We start from the raw sequence: 26,410 nt of genomic DNA on the forward strand, positions 1-26,410 counted from the left end.
GACCTGCAGATGCAGCCCTGTCTTGCCCTGTCTCAGGAGCACTGCCCAAGACTGAAGGAGGTCTCACCATATTAAACAAGTGCCCTTGTCCTTGACAGGTGGATGTGTTGTTGGAGGTTTTGGATACGTTACTGAACTAAGGAAATCATCATCTGTGTTTCAGACGCTGCTGAGAACAGAAGGCTTTATATCCTATGGCACCTTATTGGGTTTTTAAGGCAGTGATAGGAAATGCCCATTTCCAAAAACACAAAACCCTCATTGAATAAAGCTCTGGTTGCTACTTCAGAGTAATGAAACAAAGCCTTCAGCTGTTTTTGTTAATGAACAGATTTAAATATGCAACCATGAACCTTAAGTGACTGCTCTCCTCTTTTTGCTGAGACAAGAAACTTTGTGCCCAGCTCTTGGACGTGGGAACCACAGCAAAAAGGAGAAAACCCACACTGGCATTTTGAGGCGTTTTTTGGAGACCGCGTTTTCTCCTTCTGCCTGCTGCTGTGGCTGCAGGTGCTTCTCAAAAGGCACCTACCAAGATCCCAGGTGACCTTGGGTCGCTGCAGAAAAACAGACTGCTGAATGGCAAGTCAGCGTAATGAAAGATTATTGGGAGATTAGGCTAACATAATAACTGCAGGCTCTGATGGGGGGGATCAGAATGGGTTTAGGACTTCTATAACTTAGGCTATCAGACTTCTATTTTCCACATCATGCACATAGATTCTTGCACAAAGGGCTTTGTTTTGCCTGTTTGTGCTGTTACAAAGTAGGTTAATAAAATTTAACGCTAAAGCAGTGATAATGGCTAGCTAGCTAAAACCTTAATCATTTTAAATTGAAATTCCTTAGGACCATGGTTTCTCTGAAATTCCAATGGCCAATTTTAGCTTTTTTATTTTACCTGAGGTTGTTTTCATTTTTTTTTTTAATTAATTCTGTTGCTCACTTGTGGTTCAACCTGTAGATGGAAGAAGAGAAATGAAGGTAGCTGCTGTGCGAGGGTGCTGTCGTGCTGTTTCTGTGCTGATGGTGGAGCTGCCCTTCCTGTGGCTGGGAGTAGCAAGGGGCCATTTCTCCACAGACTGAAAGTGTGAACTGTGGAGAAACTGCCTCCAAGCTGTTCAGGAGATGCGTGCCCACATCTGCCAGGCCTCCAGAGAAGCAGAGGTGGTAACAAGAATGCTCATTCCTCTCCTGGAGGGCTCATAATCCTCCAGCAGCAGCAGCACCTCACAAAGCTCGCTTTTCTTTTTGCACTGTGAGACTGAATACAGGTGGATTCATTTGTGAAGCCTCTTCCTTACTTCACCAAACAGCACCTCGAGCACACGTGAATTCTCCACGTTGTAGGGCAGGTGAGTTTGAGTTTGCCAGAACAGCGATTAAACTCCCCAGATAAATCCTATTTAATAAAATGTTGCAGGAATTTTGGAAATAAGGAAAGAGCTGAGGAACGTTGGCTCTGCGTTCATTTATTTGTGTGCCTGGGCAACTGTATTCATTCACCAGTGACTCTGCAAAAAGCAAACCCAACCTGTGAGCACGAGATTGCCTGCAGAGGAGGCAGTTTGGGCTGGTAAGTGGAGAGGGTCTGGTGAGGTCTTTCTAATTAAATTAACAGATGCAGCCCAGAGGAAAGCTACTGCTGCTTACACAGGTTACACACTGTTGGTCTTGATGTTATTTACAATGTTGTGGGGAGAAGAATGCTATTCTTGGGACAGTCACAAACAGTAAAGCTAAATGGATTAAATCTCTGTTGAAGTGTTTCCTTCAATGTTGTGCTTCACTCTTTTTGTAAGTGCATTGAGGATGGGAGGTGCACTAGCTAACAACGTGTTGCTTCTGAAGAGCAAGCCAGCGAGGTATTGGTGGAGCAACAACGCATAAAAAGCTCAGTGACTGTGATTAATACATTGCTCAGAATGTCTGGCAGTCCTTTATAATGGCATCTGTTTGTAGAGACTTGCTTTGTAAACTCTCTTTTTCATAAACAGCTCTTCTATGTTTAGCTTCTTATCAGGCTGGATGCTTGAAACCCTACGAAGGAGAAGAGAGAAGAAGAGCTTTAGAATAAAGCTCCTTTAGTAACCATCCTGTTCTGTGTAAGTCTGTTGCCTTTGTAAAGCATGTGAGGATGACATTGTAGACCTGTTCATTGAGGACCTGGTTTTCCTTAGGTAATGCTTTTCTTGCTGACTTAACCGCTTTCCGGTTGAATCTTAGCCCAGGTGCAATATTTGCTCTTGGAGGGGGATTAATTCTTGAAATCCTGGATGGACGCAACCAGAGACGCGCTTTAAAATCCTCTACAAATTGTCTTCCTTCCTTGCTAAGAGGTCAGTGATTCTCAGGTTGATGGGAAGACACACAGGACGTGACTGCACGGAAAATTCATCTTTCTGCTTCTTAGGAGTTCATGTCTTTGCCCTGTGGTGGCTCCCGTGCCCTTCGGAACACAGCAAGGTATTTAACGTTATTTGCCGGTTTCTCCTTATGGTCTGCAGTGGGAATAAGGCGACTGCTCAACCACAGCTACTCTTCTGGTCTTGGAAAACCTGTTTGTATTCCATGAAATAGAAATTCTTAACCGTGTGTCTGTCTTTAACCTCTCCCTTACAATTTTCTCAAGTTTCCTAAGGAAAGGATTTCCTCTTTCTACTGTAGTGTGTGCAAATAGGTTGTAGGAACTTTCTTCTCCCGAAACGGTTTTAAAATGGGAAAGCAAGTAGAAATACAAAATGGAGACAAGCTGGAAGCAGTAATGTACAATCAGACCAAATATATTCTGACTGAGCATCCAGAAAGGAGACGTGTATGAATGTGTAGCATCGTGCTTTCCTGCTGCTGCTCCTCAGCACCTGGATCATCCTGCCCAACAGCTGCCAAAGCCCTTTTTCCTGGGGACGTTTCTAATCCCATAAATCTATTAAAATTGGTGATGTGCAGTCTTCTCTACTGTACCTTTTATGAGTAAACGCTACATTTTATTTTGAACTTGCTGTTTATTCACTTAATTCAATGCTGCCACTTTTTTACTTATGACAGAGTGAAAAATAATCTCTCCATTCTTTACCACTTGTTTTCTGGACATCTCTTTTTGGACATCTCTTGTGCCCTTTTGGTCCTTGTAGCCCTTTCCCCCACGCCTTTATTTTTTCCTTCTCTGAAAGAATCTTACTTCATCTGTCTGTGTTTTGGAGCCAGGCTATTCCCTACCTATGGTTACATTTACTGTCTTTCTGGGCCAGGTAGTTGGACCATTATATTCTTTAGGTCCTTCATGTTTCAAATACACTGATGCTCTGGAAGTAGCGGTTCAGTTCTGATTTAGAAAAATACAGTGGTAGAGTTGAGATCTCGTTTTGGGTTGGGTCTGACTCATTACTCACAGAATCACAGGGGTTGGACTGGAGACCATCTTGCTCAACTCCCTGCTGAAACAGTTTGCACAGGAAAGCATCCAGGTGGGTTTTGAGCATCTCCAGAGAAGAAGACTCCACCATCTCTCTGGGCAGCCTGTGCCAGAGCTTCTAGCCTCACTGTAAAGGAGTTTTCTCACATTCTTATGGAACTTCCTGTGTTCCAAATTGTGCCCATTGCACCTTGTGCTGAGTATCACCATTCTGGATCTTAAACTAAAAGCATGCTGGCTCCAAGATGTGGATGCATCAGGGTTTCTAAAATAGCATCAATCACATGCTCTGTTACAAGGAAATGAATCAAGAACATAAATTCCCTGCTTACATCAAGACCTTCTTCCTACGTGGTAGCAACTATAACTGTGCGTATCAGACAGCGGTTGTGTTTTCCTCATGTGTGATGTTTTGCACTTACTGCCATGGTGTTTCAGCACCTATCCACTCTTCTTTGTGAAGCACTCCTCCAACTTAGCACAGACAGCTTTTTTCTTTGATGATCCCAGGGTAGTTTTCTACCTATGGGCAGCCTCTTTACTCCTTATCTAGGCTTCTTTGCATTCACCCTAAGTTCAGTGGCAGATGTTCCAGGACAACCAAGGCTGTGTTCCATGGCAGATGTCCCAGGACAGATGAAAAAGCTCTAGTGTATACTTGCAATGGTGAAAAATAAATCCCAAACCTGAAAGTAACCACAATTCCCAGAAACTGTATTGTTTATTTCCTATACCTTATTTAGTTATTGACTGAGATTGACCTGCCTTCTTGACTCATGGCAATGTAGAGCCTCTGGTGACAAATCTTGGTGAACCTTTTGAAAACTGAAGTACCTGTGCTGATCAGATTACCTTCATCTCTACTCGTGTACTCCACAGAAAGTCTCTCTACAAATCTCTCTGTAAAGGCCAAACTATCCCTTCACCTCTGGAATTTTTTTACTGGCCAAATGATGTTTCGAATGACTGAAAAACAAGTCCTCGGTTTTCTGTAATGTTTCTGAAGAGCTGTTTTTAAATAGTTGTGTGTTTCTGTTTTTTTTTCTTTGTAAGGAACCCACCTTTGTACTGAACTTGAGTATCCACTGGAAGAGTCAGATTGGTAAACTATACCATAGGAGTAGAATGTTTTACCCAACTGTTGTACCTATGTTTTTACCTCACCCTTTTATCTTTTTCACCCCTCACCTCTGACATTTCTCCCAGGAACCTTTGAGGGAGAAAAGGTTCATTCACCCACAGTTACCTACCTGCCCATCGGTCATGAGCTGCCCCGAATCTCAGAAGACAGGGAAGAATGCTGATTCCTCTCCAAAACAAGTTATCTTCAAGAAAAGCACCCGTGACAAAGCCGTAAGTACCATAATAACAGGTATAGGTAGGTGTGATGGACTGGATGATCCTGTAGGTCCTTTCCAACCTTATGATTCTATGAGTTTCACTCAGAGTCGAGATGAAGACTTGATACAAACCTCTTTCCTGTCCCCTTTCATGTTTCTTAAGGACCACGATCCATATTTAGTGCAAAGTGTGAGCAGACAATGTAAACAAAGCTCATACGGGAGAGCTTGTTGCAGTCTTGTATAAAAGGCAACTCCCCTCTCATTCGTCCAGGTTGTAGCCCTGCTGGTCAATGTTTGAAACAAAGCCGATTCACTGTTTGATAGCGAATCTGATACCATCAGAAATATTTAAATCTGTAGTTCTGTCCCATCTGTGAGCATTTGTGTTTTACTTCTTGGAGCTGTTCCACGTCAGTCCTCTCTTCTGATGTGGGAGACTTCTTAGAGCCTGTGTGAATTGTTTGGTGAGGAGAAAAAAAGAACATGCTGAAAATGGAATTGCTCCGTTCTCTATGGAATTTACAGCTCCAGACTGTATTCTCCCATCCGCAAGCACACAACACTTTGTAGTGCAACTGTGGTCATCTTTTCCCTACAGCTGACCATCTACCTGGGAAAGCGTGACTTCATTGACAACATGGGGAGTGTGGAACCTGTAGGTAAGTCCACAAGTGTACAAGCTGTCCTTTCTGCTCTCCTAAGCCTGATTATCCTCCAGTAATCTTTTTAATTTTCCTTTCTTTCAGATGGTGTTGTGTTGGTGGATCCTACAATGATCAAGGGGAAAAAAGGTTTGAGGTTTTATGCAATGCAGGTTTTAGTTTGCTCGTCCTCTTTTCAAGTGAGATACTGAGATAGAATTATTTTTTACATTGCTTCTGGGGTACAAATGTAACTCCTCAATGAAAGGACTTCTTACTCAAAGCAATGTGCATAAAGACTTAAAATATGAATACCAACTGGGTTATACAACAGTGTTGAGATGAGTTTCCATGACCGGTGCAGGATTTTACATCACCTGGCTGTGTCAGCCTGCTGCATGCCTTACCTGCCTGTGTTTCCTTGCAGTGTACGTGTCTCTGACCTGTGCTTTCCGGTATGGCCAGGAGGACATTGATGTGATCGGCCTCACCTTCCGGAGAGACCTGTTCTTCTCTAGGGTCCAGGTGTACCCACCTGAAAACAAGCCAGAGTCTCTCTCCCACTTGCAGGAATCTCTGCTAAAGAAGCTGGGGAAAAATGCTTACCCCTTTTTCTTTACAGTGAGTATCTCTTAAGAGCCCCTGACCTTCTTCTCGTCTGTCATTACAGGTACGCCTCTTTGGTTCTGCTCAGTGGGTGGGTGCCTGCTGGGTGTTACTGACGTCTCAGGTACAATCCAGTGATCCCAGATTGGATGCTGGATTCACTGATGGAGTGCTAGTGCTCCATCTCCAGGATGCTCTGCAGCCTTTCCAGTTGGAGAAGCTGCTGGCCCTGTGCAGACCAGGAGCAAATGGTCGCTGCCTGGAGGCTGGCTGGTTTGATAGCCTTAGCTGTGCTTCCAGAACAGATGCCTTGCTCAACCTTCAAGCCCATGTGAACAGTGATTTGCACTACTGTGAGCCATGTTGGTAATCCTGGGTGGGAGCCAGATATCCCAGCTCCTGATGCGTGTCTCTGGTGCTCTAGTGTTTGATTATAAGCCCAGAATCTCTATGGGTCTCTTCTTTTCTGGGTCTCTTCTTACTTTTTGTCTGTGTTTGCACTGCTGCATTTTTCTGTTGTTAGCATTCTAAACTCCCTTTCTTCCTAAAAGACTTTGTTCATGTACGGTGAGCATAAGATCCAGCTTCTCTCTGAGTTGGAACTTCAAAGGGTTGCTGTATGGAAGTGACCTGTTGTCTTCAGGGCTACCTTGTACCCTTTGTGATCATTGAGTTAATTAAAATATCACAGAAATCTGCATAATGTTGCTCTGGGTTCTTTTTCTTTTTGTTCCTACAGTTCCCAGATTACCTGCCTTGTTCAGTCTGTTTGCAGCCTTCACCTCGTGACGTTGATAAGGTGAGACTGGTACACTGGTGCTTATCATGGAGTTTACTGTGTTGTGCCACAAACGTCAGGAACCTGGCTGGAAACTCAGCTGCAGCACGCATCATGGAGCTGGAATTCAATTCCTCAAAATAAGAAAAAAAAAAATCTAGTCCAATAGCTGCAAGGCTGTGCTAAATCTGCAGTGCTTGTCATTTCCTTAAGGGTACTGCATGATTTGTGGGTTGGACATGCAAAGTGATCCTAGCAAGCTTGTGTTAGCTATCAGTCACATGAGAGAGGGGAGGCTGAGTGCCTGAAATTTCACTGATGGGTGTAACTAACAGGTGTTAGACCTGCTTCTGAGTTAAAACAAATGCAGAGAAGGTCTGTTTTGTATGTGTATATAAAAAAAAACAAACAAACTCTGGAGGATATATCACCAAACAGTGAGATGTTCTGCTAGGTTTGGTACTGTTTAAAGTAGTCCTCCTGTACTTCACAGGATGCTTCTCTGAACAGCTAGGCTAGGTCTAAAGCCAGGCATAGCAATATAAACCTGTTAAAGCAAAGGTCTGCTTGGCCTCATCTCTCCCAGTCCTTAGACGCTGGGAAGAGGGGAGCTTGACTGTGAGTCAGGTATTGGCATTACGAAGCTGTTTCAGAAACCCAAGGTGGACTGGAGAACTTTGCAGGCCTGCTGGTGGTGCCTCCTGCAGTGTGCTGTGACCTCTACAACTCTGCTCTCGTATCATTTTAGAAGGGATGTCATCTGTCAAAGGCTGGGAGCTAAGCCTGTAGCATGGAACAGGGGGATGCTGAGACACCAGGTGGTGGGAATCTCTGTTACGATGGTCATAGGCCAGAAGGATTTGCAGTTGGCAGGAATCTGCCAGTTTCTAGGATACAGAAAGATGCTTGAACGTCTGCAGGTGTGGCTTGTTTCACAGCTGCCCTCTCTCTCTGGCAGAGCTGTGGGGTGGACTTCGAGGTGAAAGCTTTTTCAACAGAGAATTTGGAAGAGAGAATTCACAAGAGGTAACAGCGCACGTATTTCTGTATGTCTTCAACTGTGCCCTTATAAAGAAGGGAGGAATTACAATGAGCGTGGTTGCTCATTCACCTTTGTTCCACTTGTCAGTGGGCTTCTTAAGTTTAAGCATGTGTGAGTGCAGAACTCCTGCCTCAGCCAAACACAAGGTACCATCCTGGTATCTTCTGCTGCTTCCCAGGAACTCCGCACGGCTGTTGATCCGTAAAGTGCAGTTTGCTCCAGAAGAACCAGGACCCCAACCTTGTGCAGAGACCACGTGGCAGTTCTTCATGTCCAACAAGCCATTGCATCTGAAAGCTTGCCTCAGTAAAGAGGTGAGGAGTTTGCCCCTGGGACATCATTGTACTTCAATACCAAAAAGCATTCTGTTACCCAAACAGCTGTTTTGTGTGTTACCAAACTCTGTCTCAGCTGATCCAGACTTGTCCTGCACACTTCTAAGGTGTTTTTGGCAATAGCTTCTGCTAGAGGAGGGTGGGACACCGTTATCAGAGTCATTTGAGGCCAAGGAGGGCATCGGAGGCAGGATTGATCATGGGGAGGGGCCACCTTGCTTTATCTGGCCTCTGTTGGGACTGGAATGGTTTATGGCCTGGGAGAAGCCTTTTGACTGGGTTTCTGAGCATCGCTTTTCCCCTAGGTGTACTACCATGGTGAGCCCATTCCAGTCACTGTCATGGTCACCAACAGCACAGAGAAAACAGTGAAGAAGATCAAAGTCCAGGGTATGTTTTTTACCACTGCTTGGATTCTCGTAGGACAAGAACACCATGGTGGGAGGGCTGAAAGAGCCAGAATTTAGTGCTTGTGCACTGCCTAAGCAGGCAGTATGGAGCGCATCAGGAATTTCTCCCTCCTCCCTGTCTGTTGATGTTTGTTTGCTGCTTCAAGCCTTTTTTCCTGACTCATGGTTACTTGCCTGGCTTAATTTCAAGCCCCCGTATGTCGTGTCTACATAGGAAAGGGCTGGCATTGTGGCAGGCAAGGCAGATTTGGGGGAAATCTGCCTCTTGGGCAGGGTGCAAAGGGCTTCTGTCAGCATGATGCTCAGCTACCAGGGAACATGTCCAGGTGGTGGGCTTCACTCTGTCAGAAATGCCCTGCACGGCGAGAAACAGCCACTCTGTCAGCGATGGTGTAATTCCTCCTGAGGTTCAGTACTGCCTGTGTTTTATTTGTAGCACTGCATGCTTTCATCCCACAAGCGCTGTACTGCTTGGGCCTGTGGAAGGCAGACTGAGACAAAGGATGAGAAAGAGCAGAGAAAGCAGGGAAAGAACAAAGTTGCTGAAGGTTTCATAAAACTCCACAGCAGAGAAAGCCAATTCGGTGCATATCTTGCATGCACTATCTAGTTACTCCCAATATTTTTTAACCTGACGTTCTTCAGTCTAGCTTAAAAAGACCTTATTTCAGGTTCTCTCATCACTGTTTGAATCACAATTACCATACACTTTCTGGTGTTTGTTTGGAGAATGCTGTCAGAGGAGCGTGGCTGCAGTTTGGTATCCAGTCTGCTTGATGATGATGTAACTAGCACCTCTTGTACATGAGAGGTGAAAGCAAGCATGTTTAGAGAAGGAGATCTTTGTAATAGAAGAGCAGGCTCCCAAGGGATACCATGGGCTATTGATGCTTTCTGTCACCTCCAAATCAAAGCTGGATTTGTGTTTCAGGGAAGACAGAGACTAACAACACAAGGTGGCAAAGTCTGTGATCAGGCAGCCTGACCTGGTGCTCCCTTCAGGCTCTAAATATTCGGGTTTTCCTGCTGTCATCCTCACATTTTCCACTCCTGAGACTGTGGAGCAGCTGTGTTGTTTCTGATGCCTGTGCACAACTGATAGTCCCTCTTTCCCTTTCTCACTTCAGTGGAGCAGGTTGCCAACGTGGTTCTGTACTCCAGTGACTTCTACACGAAAGTGGTAGCTGCTGAGGAAGCACCGTGAGTGAACACTCTGCTTATCCATCCTTGCTATGCACCTTCACACCTCTTAATGACTCTTCTCCTCTGGTAGGGGAGGTATTCCTGGCTGCAGCATGGCAGTTGCTTGCTGTTACAGCCTTGATGCCAGCCATGCTCTGGGTGCAGCTGGTCTCCCCTTTTTGTACCAGTGGGTACCTTGCTCCTTTTTTCAGAGAACAGGGGAGGCTACAGAAAAGCTGCTTTGTTTGAAGTGTAATTACTTACAAGAAACACTTAACAAGGGTGCATTGCTCCCCACTGCTTGAAATCTTTGAAAGGATCTGCACTGCTTTTCTAAAAGCTGCTCCTGTGTGCCTGGGAGCGCTGGATGCTCTAGTTTGGGGTCAATCTTTTTCATAACACTTTCTCTGATGAGATCAGAACCTTCCCCAAACCCTTGGCTCCATAGTGTGGTGGTGCGGAGAACCTCCTGCTCTTATGCCATGCAGTGCATTTGCCATTGGGCTCTGCTTTGTGAGGAGGACTGGATCCACCCAGACACTTGATACTTTTCTGGGTTTTGCTCTGCTGTTTAGCAGCAGGTCATCCTTTGAGTACTGATCTTCTGAACTGGGATTCATTTCATCAAGGTACAGAGGTCTGTGGCATGGTTGGACCAACTTTTGGATACCTGCCTTAATGTGAAACAGATCATTTTCTGCAAATGCTTGTTTCCCTCTGCTGATTACAAAGGACTTTTTTCTGACTGGTCCAGGCACACACATCCACGTTGTAGACTTTTAAGTCTGGACAGATAAATCGTACTCCTTGTGGATGGCTTTGAGATCCGTTCTGAGGTTATCCTAGTTGGGTCTGTGAGGCAAATCAGAGTGTATTGTTTTCCTACTTTCACCTGCTTCTTGTTTCCAGGGAAAAGGTGCAGCCAAACAGCAGCCTGACAACAACACTGACAGTTTTGCCCTTGCTGGCAAACAACCGGCAGACCCGGGAAATAGCCCTGGATGGCAAGCTAAAGGATGAGGATACCAACTTGGCTTCTAGCACCATGTGAGCAGAGCTTTAAAGGGTCTCAACTGTTGGAGGGTGTAAAGAAGAGGACAAGATCTGACCTATCAGATGGTTGTATCTGTCTTGATGGGTGCATCTGCACTGCGCATCTTACCCTGTCGTAGTCATTCAGGCTAAATGGTAATAGGGATGGAAAGGGGTATTAGCTGTCCTTGAGGCTCTGTTTTAGGACAATGGGGTGTTCATCTAGTTGCTTTTTTCCTGCCATAAGTTGTTGCTCTGTTGCTGTACCACCTAAAACACCACTTTGTTTTCTCTGATAGTGTTAAGGATGGAATAGACAAGACAGTGATGGGGATTCTGGTTTCCTACAAGGTCAGAGTGAAGCTCACTGTTTCAGGGTAAGAGACTTCTTGCTGCACCTGCTTAGAATTAAGAGTGAAGTGTGTATTTCACTGATATTCCGGAGAAGGTGGGACAGTCCACCATAAAAGAAAGGGCACATATCGTAGAACAGGCATAAACTTCATCAGAATTGTGCATTAGCCTCTCCAAACAAGATTTCTTGAGCCTGAGGTGTTGTTATACCTCCCACTGTTGCAATAAGAATTTGACCGTATGAGCAGAGGTGGTTGTATAAACCTGTGGTTTACATTCCAATTTCATTTCAAAGTTATGATTTTGATTTTGTGAGAGCTTAAGTGAAACTTTGCTTGAATTTTTGTGTTGGTATTGTTCTCCCAGACATCGTTCTGAGAATCACAAAGACAGAAAAGGTTCTGTACTGAGCCAACTTTCTGCGAGATGCTGGTGGTATCAGCATGAGATGGTTCCCAGCATACAGTGCAAACGAGGGCAAGCATAATTAGTGCTGATAGTCACTGTTTACATTTGTATTTATTCATTCATCCTTCTTCCTAATAGAAAAATGAGTATATGCTAGTGATATGCATAAAGAGTGATAAAACGACCACTGCTTTCTGTGGTCCCTCTGGATTGCCCTTGTCCTGGTACTCAGGCCCTCAGCAAAGGAGCCATGCTAACACTTGGTCAGAAGTTCAAAAACTTTAAAAAATGAAAATTAAAAACAAGTGCGTTATGATGTTATGATCTGTAGGAAGGTGATTTTGATGGTCCACAACTAAAAAGTTACTGCTGGAACATCCAAACGGGAAGGCACTAAACATAAGTGTGTTTTATTCTGTTTCTTTCTGTAGCCTGCTGGGAGACATCACCTCCAGGTAAGTGCCATCTTCATTTTAGACCGTGTAGCCATGGTTGCTCATTAGAAAAAAGCTGAAGGAATAGGAGAAGCTGGAATTCTGGCTGGCCTGAGGTGAGAGGAGCATGGAACCAGGCACAGCTGGGGGCTGTGGATCTGATGCATTCTCTCTCTCGCCCATAGTGAGGTGAGCACAGAGCTGCCATTTCGTCTCATGCACCCCAAACCTGAGGAAAAGAACCCAGCAGGTCAGTTATACCTCATTTTTGCCTTCTTTTTTTTTATTGCTGTTGTTGTATTTGTCCCACATGAATTATTACTACTGCAAGGCTTGCAGTGATTTAGCCTCTAGGGGACTACCACGTGCATCTGTGTGAACCTCAAGGCACAAGGGAACAGGGAGAAGGGATGCTGAGATGGAAGAAAAAGCAGAGCTGGGTCATGTTTCGTTTCTTTCATCTGTAGAATCACAACTGAAAGCACAGGGACTTGAGGGAGCACAGTTAAATTTCATCAGCACTGGATCCTGAGGGCAGCTGTCAACAATTTCTAGCCAGATTACAATGCAGCAAATAAGGTCACAAAAAACACCTAAAATGTACCAAAACAAAACAAAAAAATCTTTTAAGCAAAGTTTAAGAGGTGACAAAGCCATTTGTGGTTTTACAAAATCCCTATTGTGCACCTGTAACATTGCCCATGGTGTTTGTGGTGTGGTCTTGACGTTCATTTTTGTGTACAGGAATATGAGAGGAGTGGTCTCTTCAGAATTGGGTCAGAAAATAGAAGTGTGAGAAACATCCTGAAGGTTAACCAGCATGCTGTCTTGGATACTTGTGTAAATCATAGGCCAGTGTAAAGAACTAGCTTTCCCTGGGTATATAAAGTCTGATGATTGGATGGAAAAAGTTCAGATTGTCTTAAGCGTGTTTTCTCTTCCCACTTCTACAGTCCCTGACTGTATCTGTTTCCTAGTGGTGATCACACAGAAACTGCAAGGTGCACTGAATCAGGATTTCCTATACAGCATCTGGAGCAGCTAATGAACACAAAACATTATGCGTGCCTTCCAGCATGGGGATTTTTCTAGATGAGTCAGCCTGTCCTGCTCTTTGTCTTTGGATGCAGTCATGTGGGCTTCAAGCAGAAACCCATGGCTGCTTCTGCACTGTGATTTCTTTATTTTTTTCTTTGGGCTGAAACTTACCTCAAGTTGCAGTATCTCAGAACATGACCACTAGATTATGGAGGAGTCTATGAAAGGAGTTTATGGCAGGAGTTATCCCCCTATTCCAACTGAATTATAGCATTTTATATTGTTGGGGGACTTAGACACAAGCAGTGAGAGGAAAAACTGGTGATCCTCAGGTCTCTGGTTAGGAATCAGTGTTTTCTAGCAATGGACATACCCGAGTGGCTGAAGGAGGGCTTCTTAACTCCTTCATTGCACTCATGCACAAATGAAAACTCATTTTCCCCCCAAGAAAACCTCTGCTGTGAGCATGTGCTCATATGAGAAGTCTTTGGTGCATGTTGCATTGCCATTAGCAGCACAGTGAGTCCAGGAAGTGCCTTCGGGATGAACCACAACGGTTGTCCCCCTCCTCACTGCCTTTCTGCTGTGGCCACATGGAAGGCAGCAGCATCATCACCAGGAAGGAGCACAGGCACTCCTCAGATGCATGCAGGTTGCAGGCTGTGAGATGGGAAATTGGATGCTCAGGGTTGGTCTGTAGGACTGATAAGTGTGGACCGCCTTGGAGAAGTTGCTGTGAGGCAAATGCTGTGCCCATGTGGTGGGTTTCCCTTCCATGCTGCATGCCTGCAGAGATCTGCTAGCAACCTGCTGACATTGCTGCACGCTTGATCATGGTCTCAAATTGTGACTCTCTGTAGGAGAGCAGCTTTGCCAAGGGTCTTCCCTTCTGTTCCGCTTGCACATCCTGACGTATTTCCCCTAGACTTTCCTGCAGGAATCCCCCTGCCTCTGAAATGGTTGCCTAGGAAAGGTGGTTGGTGAGGGCCATCTGGTGTCTGCAGTGAGCCTCACATGGCAGAGGTGCTGCTGGACCCCAGGGCTGCAAAACTGAGCTTTTGTGGATCCAGAGAGAAGCTTAACAACCTCAAATGAGGACCATCCAAAGGCTCAGGGAACGGTAATGAATTCTGCGTATATTTGCAGAATGGTGTGAGGGGGTTTTTTGGACGTCACACCGTGTTTGGTGTGAATGCCACAACTCCCTTTTTATTTCCTGTGCTTTGGGCTGATAATTTTGGCAGAAGCATTTGTAGGCTAGGATGAAGAAGAATGGAAGTCAGTCAGTTCTCCGTTTTAAGATCATTTAAAAAGATGGCTGATATGCTCTGTTGCGTAGCACGCTCAAAAGAATGTGGGCAGAAGACTTTACAAGGGAAATAGAGAACTGCAGTATTTCTCAGATCACTTCCCCCAACACATCCTTTCCCCAAAGATGCAGCCCACATATTGTTTGTGACATCGAAGTCATCTGGGAGCTGTCAGGAGACAGCTATGCGTCGCGCTTTTTGTGCAGGTGGAAGCTGTAGGTTTCTTTTGATTTTAGGGGAGGAAAAAAGTGAAGTTTCAAGAGCTATCCATGGGAAAGGCCTACAAGAAGGGAGGGAGGAAAAAAGTGCTTTCTATTTGAACAAGGAAACTAACACGGAAGAAAATCCCTCAGGAGCCTGCATAGCTGATCTGGCAACTGTGCTGGAGCGCAGTGTCTGAGCTCATTACAGGGAATAAAACAGCTTCCAAATGAAGCTGGTAAAATGAAACTCTTTCTGGCTTTCCACGTTCTCTGCCTTTATCTCACTGCTGGAAGGACCATTCAGACTTCAGAGATGCAGTTTTTATTTCTACTGCTTCGGTTCATAAACTAAAGTGAAATAACATTGAATTTATAATCAAGCAAATCAAGTCTTAATTGCAGAGATGGAGCTTCAACAAACAGTATTTAGAGTACCTTAACAGGGTCCCATAAGGTATAATTTTAATTTGTTGGCTTGTTTAGCAGCTTCTGCAATGAGTGTAGAAAAAGGTACATGCGCAGGGGATTTTGAGATCACTCCTTTACCCATTCCCCTTTGTTTTTACTGATGAGTCAGTAGCAACCAGTTTGTTGTACCTCCCTTCTCCGTTGAGTTGTCACTTCATCTTAAGATGCAGCTGGGAGAAAGGAAAAGTCGAAGCAGTTTAGAGAGTTGAAGCTAAAGTGGATTAAAAATGTCACATACAATGACTTATTCCCTGCAGAGGGGTAATATCTTTTCCCTTCTCTAGCTAAAGTGACTTACAGCAAAATTAAATGAAACATGTAGCATCAGTGCATTTAATCATGCAGAGCTGACTGTTTATGAGGGTGGACAGGGGTAGGACAAGGGGGAACGGTTTTAAACTGAGGCAGGGGAGGTTTAGGTTGGATATTAGGAGGAAGTTTTTCAGCCAGAGGGTGGTGAGGTACTGGAACAGGTTGCCCAAGGAGGCTGTGGATGCCCCATCCCTGCAGGCATTCAAGGCCAGGCTGGATGTGGCTCTGGGCAGCCTGGGCTGCTGGTTGGTGACCTGCACACAGCAGGGGGTTGGGACTGGATGAGCACTGTGCTCCTTTGCAACCCAGGCCATTCTGTGAGTGTGGAGATCCCCAGTGTTATATAAGGTAAACTTCTGGAGAACATGACTCAATTTTGGGGCCAAATGTGGACAGTGGATTAGCTGCTCTGTGCTTTCACAGCATATTATTTGACCTTTTTTTATCTGTCTGTATGAGCACTCATCCCTCAGTAAAAAGCAGCTCTGTCAGATAGCATGGCCACTGCTGTTTGCTCGCTTTTTCGCACCTGGAAGAAACAGAAATGGAACTGCTTGCTGCCTTTCTTTTTCCATGTCTATTTATGGCGTCCTTGTCTTGGACTTCTCATTGGCCCAGCGTTTCATGTGTGCTGGTTTTGCAACTGTTTTTGGATCCATGTGGTTCCCAGGTGGTTATTTTTAGGCAAGGCAGCTCCTGTCCCATCGGCTGGCAGTCGGTCTTTTCCACCCATTGACAAAAATGGATAGAGAGCAGTTTCTTTTAAAGACAGAATCCAACTGGGCTGTGTCTCTTGGTGCTTCCAAGGCCTTTCCCAGTCAGCAGCCCGCCCAGAAGCTCCTGCTGGGACTTTCACAAGGCTGTGCTCAGTGTGAGTTCTTTGCTCTGGGGTTTTCCTGCTCTTGTCCTGATGTTTTACATTTCATGGGCCTATGTCTTGGACACTGACCTTTATTTTGGCTAGTATTCAACAAATGGTCATTTATCTGCTCCCTTGTTAAGCTTGCACGAAAGGACTGCTTTCAAGAAGCCCATAAATATTGTGTAACTTTAACCCTATGCTCACCCCGTATTGATATTGTAACTTGCAGGAATTAGTGAATTTTCAAAAGGGTTTGCATGCCTTAGAATGTTACACAGCTTCTTCTTTCTTTTTTTTTTTTCCATCACGAAGTTAAAAGCAAGCTTATAATGAAAATTACCATATGTCACAACTTTAATTACATGGACTCATTTCTGTGGCTGCATAATAAGAGCTTATAGAAAACCCTCTGCAGAGAGCATGGTGATGTTCTGGAGCCTCATCTGTCCTCAAACACAGCCCCCTCCCATCCTAACCCTCAAAACAATTACAGGGATGCCAGTTGGAAATAGGTTGGCTTTTTCCTTATGTTTAGGGTCCTGTGACTCTTTCAGTGTTATAATGCTAAATAAGCCACAGGACAGCAAGGTAGCAACGAGGGGAGGGCCTGACTCCTGTTAGGGTGCTGATGTAGGCATTACAGCCCTACAGTGGGATGTAATGTAGCAGCCTGAAGATAAAATGCATTGAAAGATGCACGTATTTGAATGTAGTCTTACACCAAAGTTATGCAAGCATTGCCATGCTCTTACAATATCTGTGTATTGATTAGGTAAGTATCAGACAACAAAATAAATGCCTAAGCCCAAAAATTCCTCTTCCCCCCCCCCCCCCCCCCCCCCTCAAGCCATTCTGTAGAATCAGCTTCAAACCACATTGGTGAAGATCGCTCGCTTTGCCCACATCTCTGATGTCACTGTTCCCATAGTAATGAGTGTACTTTGGAGAGGGGAAAGAGAACAGACTATTTAAAGAATAAAAATTGGAGGAAAATAAAATGATGCTTTGGTGTTGGAAACTTTAAAGGAAGTTTGCAACTTCTAAATATTTCATTTTAAATCCATTTCAGTCAAGTATGATTGCCCTGAGGCTGTCCAGATTTCATCCTGGCCTTTGTGAGCAGAGGAAGCTGTCCTTCCACACCATGAGCATACACCAGGGGAGCCTTTACGTGACCCATCATTTGAGGCATTTTGGCTACAGTGCCCTACTTGGCACAGTTTAAAACTGACTTTTCCAGCAGTGCTAACCACAGCTTGTTGCCCTTGATTTCAGTGTTTGTTGTGGGTGGGAATTCCCCAGGTCATCCAGTCACTGAAACATTACCAATCCCTGATGACTCCTGTAGAACGCTGGCTTTACAGCACTGTGCTCTCTCACTTAAATTCATGAGAAATAAGCGAGTGGTGCAATGGTTACCTGATAAAGTGAATGTAAGAGCAAAACAATCCATTTTCCCACCTTTTCCCTGCAGTATAATCTGTTTTGCTTACTTTAGGCTGTGCTGAATGCACCTTCCAAGGAATCCTGCTAGCAAGCTGCAATGCTGCTGTCACTGCTGCGTAGTCAGCAAAGATCCTATCAAAGGAACACAAGCACCAAAGGTTTATATTTAGGCAGGGATGAAATCAGGAGTATTGCCTCTGTCTGCTGAGAGGCTGCCTTTTTTTGTTCTCATTTCAGTACCTCTGTGTGTGTACTGAATGAGAACACCTCCTCATCAGCTGACTACTTAAATCACATTTGAGAGAGATCAGGTTTTGCTTCGGCAGGTGCATGCACACGTGTTCAGACTGTTGGAATTCTTGTATTGCTGCAAATCCTGATGCTTTACAAAGTTTTGCTATTCTTAGCATCCACTGTTCTAACTGTTGGTGTATCTCTTTTCCTCCCTTACTGCATGCTGATGACTGCAGGGAAGGATGGGTAAGTTTCTTTGAACAGTATTTCACATTCTAGCTGCTGCTGCACATTGCCTCTCTGAAAGCTCCTCAGAAGAGGAGGAAAATCCACAGCGTTCACAGAGCATGAACTTAAAAAAGTGAGTAAGCTGCTGCGGCTTGACAAACTGCCACTATCAGTTGAGCAGTAAGGACTGACCATGTGAAAGTAGTTTGAGATCATATTTTGCCTAACAGTTGGAGAGAAAGAGATGGTCAGCTGATGCTCTGTAGTTTCAGGAACTCAATGTGTTCAACCACATGCCTGTATTTTAAGTGCAGAAGGATGAAAGGTTTCACATTTGATCTCAGTACAAAGACCCTTTCAGGCTGCAAACTATTCAGCTAGCTCATATGTAGATATTTAGCTGGAAAGAGCGTGATTCTTTGGAGATGAAAACCTCCTCAGTTTGTGTCCTGACTTGTTCAGTCAATTCCTTTTCATGCTATCTAGAACAGCACCAATGAAGACAGTGTCTGGGGGGATGTGATACAAATCCCTTTGAAGACAAAAGAAGTATCACCAGAGATTCCTCCAGGCGTCTCTTCTTCCAATTTGTTGCTTTTCAGTCTGCTGGTATAAAAAATGGCTGACCCCATTTAGAAAGACCTGTGCTTCTTCCCTTTCAGTGATGCAGAGATGGTATTTGAGGAGTTTGCTCGTCAACAGCTAAAAGACACGGGTGATGAAGAAGAAAACAAGAATGTTTCCTCAACTGATGAGTGATAAAGAGCACGAGCTGATGGAGAAGCTATGTAGCCTGGCACCAATGATTAATTTAGGAGCTAGGTTTCGAGTAAACTGTGTTCTTGGTGCATGTGCTGTCAGCAATCAGTAGACGTAAAATCATAAATTTCTCTTACTTATTAAAATTTTCCACTTCATAAGAACATAGCGAACTCCATACCTGCTGCTTACTGTACCTACCAGAGGAGGTCAGGAAGGCTGCACCATCTGCTTCAGAGCTACCTGTTCAGGTGGTTGGTTACTTTTACCATTGATGAGAGCTTAAATGAGGGCTTGTGCAGCCTGCCTGTGCTCAGCTGGGGTCTCTGTGTCTTTTCTCTGCATCTTTTTCACTAGTGAACTGAGTCCTAGTTTGAATGGCTGGCTTGCTGCCTTTGACTTAAAGATCCTCAGTGGGCTATACGAAATTGGTTTCGTTTCCTTTTGTTTGCTTTTGCATTTCTGCTTTATCCAACTCATCTAGTTAATATCTTCAGTGCTTGCACTGATCCTGTGTATGGCTTACATCCTCCCTCTCTACCACTCAATGTCTTGCAAGTCCTCTTTCACAGCAGTTGTATTGCTGAGATGTTGCATTAGCTTTCTAGCTCTATACTTAACAGCCACATTATTAAGGAACAGAAAAACGTGCTCTGTGCATGAATTCCTTAACATAGCTCCCTATGTGCAATGCTAACCAGAGAACTGCTAGTCTAGTTCTCTAATCTAGTTTTCTTTATGCGGCAGTGCTTCAAAAGAATGTGCAATGAAATTAAGGAGGAAACCATGGGGCAAACTGCCCTTAGAATCCCCATTGCTCTGCCAGAGATCAGCTTATACTCTAAGAAATGAGAACATAGTCTGCAAACATTGATCTCCCTTGTTGATCTGCATGTTCTCGTTATCCATGCAAATGCACGAGGTCCTTTTCTGGGTCTCACACAGGCTCTGAGTGAAATGAGTTGCATCAGCTAGTTACGTTTTGCATGTAAAAGGACTGCTGTTACCCTTTTCCCATTTTTGCTCTGTTTTTCACTGTTTCTGGATTAAAATTCTCCTGGGAAGTCCGAAGGCTGGGCCTACATTTATTATTATAAACATACGTTTCTGAACCTAGCAACAAGAAATGAATTCAAGAGCTTTCCACTTCGATCCTAACAGCAGTGGTCACTTCTTAGAGGAAAAAACACATTTTGGAGATGCCCATTTCCTCCCAGAGGGCACAGGACACCGCTGAAAGCCTGCAGGAAGCAAGTTGCTGTTGAATCAGCAATGCTGAACCTGCTTTGCTGAATGATGCTCTGCAAACGGGGCTTGTTTAAGATGCTGAAGGCATCTGAGGGCAGCTGAGTCCACAGCTCCACCTGGCAGTGCTTGTCACAGCTGTCTCGCCTGGGCTGAGACCACAGGAGGCGAGCTGCTTGCTTCGTGCCTTGCTTCGTGCCCTCAGCTGCTGAAGCATCGCTGCAGCCGTTCTCAGGTGTACCTAGCAGCACATTTAGCTGAGCGCAGCTTTGGTTGTGAGGGGAGGGTTAGAGTAAGCCAAAGGCCTTTCTCACCAACGCTCTGCTATTCGCATTATTAATTTTGCGGTGACTCCCGGCCGCGGAGCACCTGCTCTTCCCGCGCTCTCAAAACTGCACCACAGGGAGAGGCGGAGGAGCCCTGCTGGGGGCGTCTCCTCAGCGCTTTCCCTCATGTCCGCCAGGGGGCGCTGCAGGAGGAGGGAGGCGGGCGGTGGGGGGGGTGGGCTGCGGCCGCGCCGCCCCGCACGGTGCAGCATGGCGGCGGCGGGTGCCATGCAGCCCCAGGCCGGGGCGGTCGCCGCCGCCGCCAGCGCCGCAGCGGACGAGTCGTCGGACAGCGAGCCGGAGCAGGAGCCGGGCTCGCCGCAGAAACTCATCCGCAAAGTCTCCACGTCCGGGCAGATCCGCCAGAAGGTGCGTGCGGCGGGCGGGGGCCGCGGGCAGGGCCTCGGGCTCCCGCAGCGCTGTGGCCGGCGCCGCCTCCGCGTCTCTTCAGCGCCGCCGCCCCCCCCTCCCTTTACTCCCGGTCCTCCCCCCTCCCTTAGCCGCGTGCCCCCGGCCCGCCCCTCGGGGACCCGCCGACCGCCCCGCGCCGCCCCGAGGACCCGGACGCCGCCTCGGCCGCCCCGCCGCCCGTCACGGCTCCGAGTAGGACCTCCGCAGCCCGGCCCTCGCGGACCCCGGCGGCCGCCCTTCCCCGCTCTCACCGCGGCCTCCCCGAGCCCTCCCTGCGGCGTCCTCCGAGCGCCCGTCGATCCCCTGAGGGATGGATCACCCTGAGGTGTTCCTGCGGGTGCCCTTATGACCCCCGGTTGCCCCTCAGTAGCCCAGCACAGAGCCCGCGCCTTCCTCCGTTACGCTTTCTGCCCCTTCTGGCCCCGCTGGCTTTCTGTGAGTTGTCCCGTACCCACAGCTGTGTGCTCTGAAGGAAGGTGCAGCCCCTATGCTGTCCCCTGCGCTCGTGGCGTGCCTCCCCCTGCACGTTCTCATCTTTGTCTTTCCCCATCTTGTGCTCTACTCTCGTTCCTTTCTGTAGCCGTGTAGTGATGCTGCTTCACCTCCTGGCTGGACGAGTGCTGGTCTCATGGCAGGTTTGTCTCACTTCCCAGCTTTTTCTGCCTCGCATCACCTCCCTGGTCGGGGAGCAGCCTTGTCCGCTCTCCTTAGCCCTGTAAGGCTTTATCCCTCTGCAGCCCGTTCTGGAACAGTTCTGCCCTTTTTAGGGGCGCTGACAGTATTTTGCTCTCTGGGAGGAACAGTAGTTGTAGTTTCTCTGCATTGTTAACATAAAAGAAGATGTGAAGTTTTCCTCCAGTCTTAGGCTGGGAACCACCCACAGGGAGTTGCCCTGGTCTGTACTATTTTTACTGTAGCTGCATGATTCCTCTTTGTAGCTGTTGAATCCCTGTGTAACCCTTGGATTTCATGGATGCATTTGTGTTTACAAACACCAGGTTAGTTACTGTCTGCTCTGGAGCTGGAGCTGTGTGGGTGCAGGAGGCTGCTTGCTGCTCCTGATGTTTATCTTGCATCTGTAGCAAAGGAGAGTGAATATCTCCATGTGATGCAGTGTCTGAGGTATATTCGTAGGGATTTTTTTTCTGCTGGCTGGTTTGCTCTAATTTAAAACACATATTGGCATTTACCACCTGGGGCAGGTGTCCCATGCCAGCAGGGAGGAAGGATGCCCATCTACCTTGTGCCCCTTACTGACCAGTGTGGTGTCTGGGGCTTTCTCAGAGCAGGAACTCGTGCTTCTGGCAGGCTGTTAAAGATGCTATGGCAAAAGATGCACTGGATTTTACTTTTGTTTTAATAAAGAAGAGCACATCCCCATCTTCTTACTTAATCATTGCCCTGTTTTACGTCACTTCCTGCGTCAGCATGGCTGGAAAGAGCCTAAATCAGCCACTTGAACTACGTGAACGTAAACATGCTAAGAACAAGGATTATAAACAGATATTATCTACAGCTGTTAAACTTCCCTCGTGTTAATCTGCAGACCTTCCACTAAACAGTGTCACATTTTCTAAGTTAGCCCAGGTACTATGATACCAGGGATGGATTTGTTCTGATGCTTGTTGATGGCTTTTTACGTCATAAGTGCCTTTTCTGTGCTCTGCTGCATGTGGAGCTTTTCCTTGCCCTAAGGGCAGGGAGCAAAGACAACTTCTTGGGTACTCATTGCTCTGATGAGACCTTGAGGACGTCTCTTCCTTTTTAATGGCAGACCTCATTTTTAATTTGTCCACTGACTACTGTGAGCTGCAGGAGCTGTTGGACAGGTCTGTCAGTGACAGCAGGAGCTGCGGGCAGGCTTTTACTGTGCCCGGAGGGTGTGAGTTGCATCTAAACACATCTGCTGCAGCTAGCTGAAGACCATGCCTGTGCATGCAGTTAAATCACAATAAAAGTTTACTGTTATCAGAACTGAGGCGTGAAACCTGCTGTAGCCATGAGTTGCTCTGAGTTTACTTGTCAGGGTTGGTTGCAAGCAGTCTGATCGTGCTTCCTTTGGTCTTGTCCTCTGCTTTCTCAAGAAAAAGTGTACAATACAGCTGCTTGCTGACAGGACCGTAGCACTTTGCTGAACTTGTTTGAGAGCCTAGGTGTGTTCTACTGAAATATGTTGGTGCAGCAATACAGCAAACCGTGTGGGTGTAGAGGTGCAGTGAGTGCTGAGCAGAGAATGGGGCAGCTCCTGGCTGGTGTCTGGGGGCTGAGTGCTCTGGCCCTGGTGAAGTGTGGGGCAGGAGCAGGAAGCTCAGCGTTCAAAGTCAGGTGCTGTGCTTAATGAGCTGCTTTATTTTTAGCTAGAAAGAATTTTAGAGGAAGAGGAGAAGATGGGAAGTGCGTTATCAGCCTCGTCGTGATTATTCTGGAGACGGAAAAGAACGCTGGTATGATAAGGTGTAGCTCACAGGGTGACTGCCATTGCGCTGGCTGCCGAAGAAGCAGGCAGCACAGAGTGCTTCATCAGCCATTTTGAGACCTGTCAGACTTGTACCAGCATTGTGGTGTTCCAGCCCCTCTCTCGGCGCCAGGCATGGCCTGCTGGAGCTGAAGGAGCTGCTGGGCAGCTGAAGAGCCTCCTGTGGTGGGAGGAGGCGAAATAAAACAGGGAAGGGTGCTACCTGTGGCATCAAAAGCCCCAAATCCCTGCTTGCAAGCATTGCTGGGGGATCAGCCAGCCCAGGGATTGCGTGGTCTTGGTGGTGAGCTAGCAAGGAGATGGAGCACCGTGGGCAGCAGTGGCCCTGGGAGGTGTGGCTGTGAATGGGGAGCGCTGCGCTCTGCAGGTCCGGCAGCGCCGTGCCCTTCCTCCTTTAGCACTTGATCTTTCATTGTGAGCCTCACATTATGAAGCTCAGCAAGCAGAGGAAGGATGGATAGGTCTTTTTTCTCATTCATCGGCGTGGTGTGATTTGGGCATGCAAGGTTTCGGTTTGTTTACCAGACAGGATTTCAGTGGCGTCCTTGGGTGGCATCAGGAGGAGCTTTTGTTTAGACTATCAGTCTGACTTCTGTTTGCTTTTATGAGGAACTTTTCCATAATTTTTTTTAGGGTTTATAACCATTTATCAGTACCTTGATCTTTTTAAGGCAAGTTTGCAGTATATATTTCAACAGAGTCGCAAACAGCGAGCAGCTCTCCAGGCTCACTTGGCCCTTGGAAGCTGTCGTGCTCTGGTAGCAGAGACATCAGGTTCATTTACACTGAAAAGCAGGATAAATGAGCGGAGCTGTGCTCACTGTGCCTGCTCTGCTGGGGCTCCAATCTCTGTGCCACACTGGCTGTTGTGTGGATGGATCTCTGTGCCGGGGCTCTCTGCTGAGCAGCTCTGATGTGTGGGCAACAAAATGCAGTGGGGGGGACAAAGTGTTTCCCCACCTTGGTGTGCAGGCTGAGCTGTGCTCTCAGACACAGCAGGCGCGTGAGCACCTGAAGGAAGCTCACTTTTTTTCTCCGTGAGTGGCCTCATGGATAGTAACGTCCTCCTTCTAGGTGAAGAAGTGTTGTTCTTATTTCTGGAGGGCAAATATTAAAAGATTTGCTCAGATGAAATGAATTGGGAAACAGAGCCATTTGCTGGTTCTGCAGAAGCACTGAAATCAGTGTTATGATAAGAAATGATGCATTTCACTGGAGTGACAGTGTGAAAGAGATGTGCCACAAATGAGGAGGGTGTTTTCGGGGATTTATGGCTTAATTCACCTTCTGTCCGTGGCACAGGTGCGAGGGTACAGATGTCCTCAGGCTAACACCACCAGCAGGCTGCTTCCTCCCCTGGGTGCTGAGAAGGGTGGGATTTGAGATGGTACACTGCTGTAAGAATGCCTGTGCCCCTTCATCTGTGCTACGCTTTGCATGCTCTTTGGGCTCCATTGCTTGGGAAACCTCCCAGCGCCACACTGCCATTGCTGCACTGTCAGTTTGCCTCGCTGCTGGAGATTTTTGGATGCCATGTGAAATCAACAGCTGTTACTTCCTTTCTAAAAACAAAACAAAGCACAAAACCACACGCGCTTGTAGCTTTTCTCCTTCTAACTATAGCTCAGGTTCCAGGAACTAAAGGGCTCACATAAAACCCTTGCGTGTTTTGAGAACATAGATTTACCAATGAGGCTGCATTGCACAAGCCATGCTGTGAGGCTTGTGGCTGTTCCTTCAAACAAAATAAGAGACAAAATAAAGTATTTTTTATTGCAAGGATTTTGACTTTCATAGAATCACAGAATGGCCTGGGTTGCAAAGGAGCACAGTGCTCATCCAGTCCCAACCCCTGCTGTGTGCAGGTCGCCAACCAGCAGCCCAGGCTGCCCAGAGCCACATCCAGCCTGGCCTTGAATGCCTGCAGGGATGGGGCATCCACAGCCTCCTTGGGCAACCTGTTCCAGTGCCTCGCCACCCTCTGGCTGAAAAACTTCCTCCTAATATCCGACCTAAGCCTCCCCTGTCTCGGTTTAACACCACTTTGTCCCTATGTGGTTCTGCTTGTGCTAAGAACGGCTGCAGCTGTCTCCTGATGGAGGAGGTGGCCCTGCAGGCTCAGTGTGAGCTCCATGCACCCACATGCTGTGGCTGTGCTGCCCGCCTGCAACAGCAGTGCACGCAGGGGGACCTGCCTGACTGTGCTGGTGATTGGCTAGTGTGCCAACAGGCCTTTTGGTTTTGGGGGAAATCTTCTCTTTTCGTTGCAGCTGGACGAGCTTTACATCTGCTAACTATTTTCATGTTGTGGTTTGCTTTTTTTTTTCTTTTTTCTTTTTTTTTTTAATAAAAAGGGAACACCATCTTGGCTGCGTAATATTTGCATCAGGCACATTGTATTTGAGTCTCGTGAGTTCCGATCAGTTCAGCCATGTCACGTTCTGATGGGGAGTGGTGGCACCATCTCCGTTTCCCCCACACAGAGTGGGTGCATGCACCTTACAGGAAAGGCAGTGGGGCAGCTCTGCACCCTGACGCACACCGCTGGCCCTCGAGAGAAATGAGAAAGATCTATTCTGAGCTTTTATTAAAAATCAGCCTTCTTGGAATGCGTGCCAGAGCCTTCTCTTCTGCTCAGCTCAGAGTTAAAGCGGTGTTCCCAGGGCTGCACCCCTCTCCCCTGTTGTTGCTGGTGCTCATTGTGATGTCTTGGCATGGTCGAAGGTATCTGCAGGACGTTAAAACAGGGAAAGTGGAAAAACAAATGGAAAACTTTGGAGTATCCTTTAAAAGCTATGTTGGATGGATGAGGGAAAAAAAACTTAAAAGCATAGGTTGTTTAATACATAAATATGGAAAATCTGATAGCGACAGTTGTTACAGATGAGATGAAAATAAATCCTGTGATACCCTAAGTATTAATGAAGTGGCTGGGGGCCAAGAGCTGCTCTCTGCTCTTAGCAGTGCAGTCCTCCTGGAAGTCCAGTTGGAATGGAAGGTGCAGAGTCTGGCCCTGCTCTGCCAGCACTGCCCTGCTGTGGGCACGTGGGGGCTGCTCCAATGCTTCCCCCTGCTGGGATTTGGTCCTCGTCCTCCAGGTAAGGCTTTTGCT

The 26,410-nt window shown here is 46.6% G+C and overlaps 2 protein-coding genes across 4 annotated transcripts in view; both read left to right on the top strand.

The window, feature by feature from the left end:
* The first annotated feature begins 5,241 nt into the window (after positions 1–5,241).
* SAG (S-antigen visual arrestin) lies at positions 5,242–19,751 on the top strand. The gene is given in 15 exon segments (XM_042885390.1): positions 5,242–5,306; positions 5,308–5,417; positions 5,505–5,549; positions 5,827–6,020; positions 6,745–6,804; positions 7,742–7,809; positions 8,004–8,139; positions 8,466–8,550; positions 9,698–9,770; positions 10,662–10,799; positions 11,084–11,161; positions 11,978–12,001; positions 12,166–12,230; positions 18,090–18,099; positions 18,744–19,751. Coding segments are annotated over 15 exon segments (1,248 nt in total). The 3' UTR covers positions 18,841–19,751.
* A 920-nt stretch (positions 19,752–20,671) lies between these two features.
* The window catches only part of DGKD (diacylglycerol kinase delta), a 55,440-nt gene continuing 49,701 nt past the window's right edge, over positions 20,672–26,410 (top strand). For 2 of the 3 annotated variants that reach the window (XM_042885384.1, XM_042885387.1), the window contains exons 1-2: positions 20,741–20,780; positions 21,403–21,457. In XM_042885384.1, the coding sequence (XP_042741318.1) occupies positions 21,413–21,457 (45 nt within the window). In that variant the 5' untranslated portion in view covers positions 20,741–20,780; positions 21,403–21,412. Of the gene's footprint in view, positions 20,781–21,402; positions 21,458–26,410 lie in introns of all 3 variants that reach the window. The other variant, XM_042885383.1, reaches the window with a different exon arrangement.

Source organism: Lagopus leucura, unplaced genomic scaffold (genome assembly GCF_019238085.1).
Source record: "Lagopus leucura isolate 7727_CA_CO unplaced genomic scaffold, USGS_WTPT01 Super-Scaffold_100049, whole genome shotgun sequence".
Classification (NCBI taxonomy): domain Eukaryota; kingdom Metazoa; phylum Chordata; class Aves; order Galliformes; family Phasianidae; genus Lagopus; species Lagopus leucura.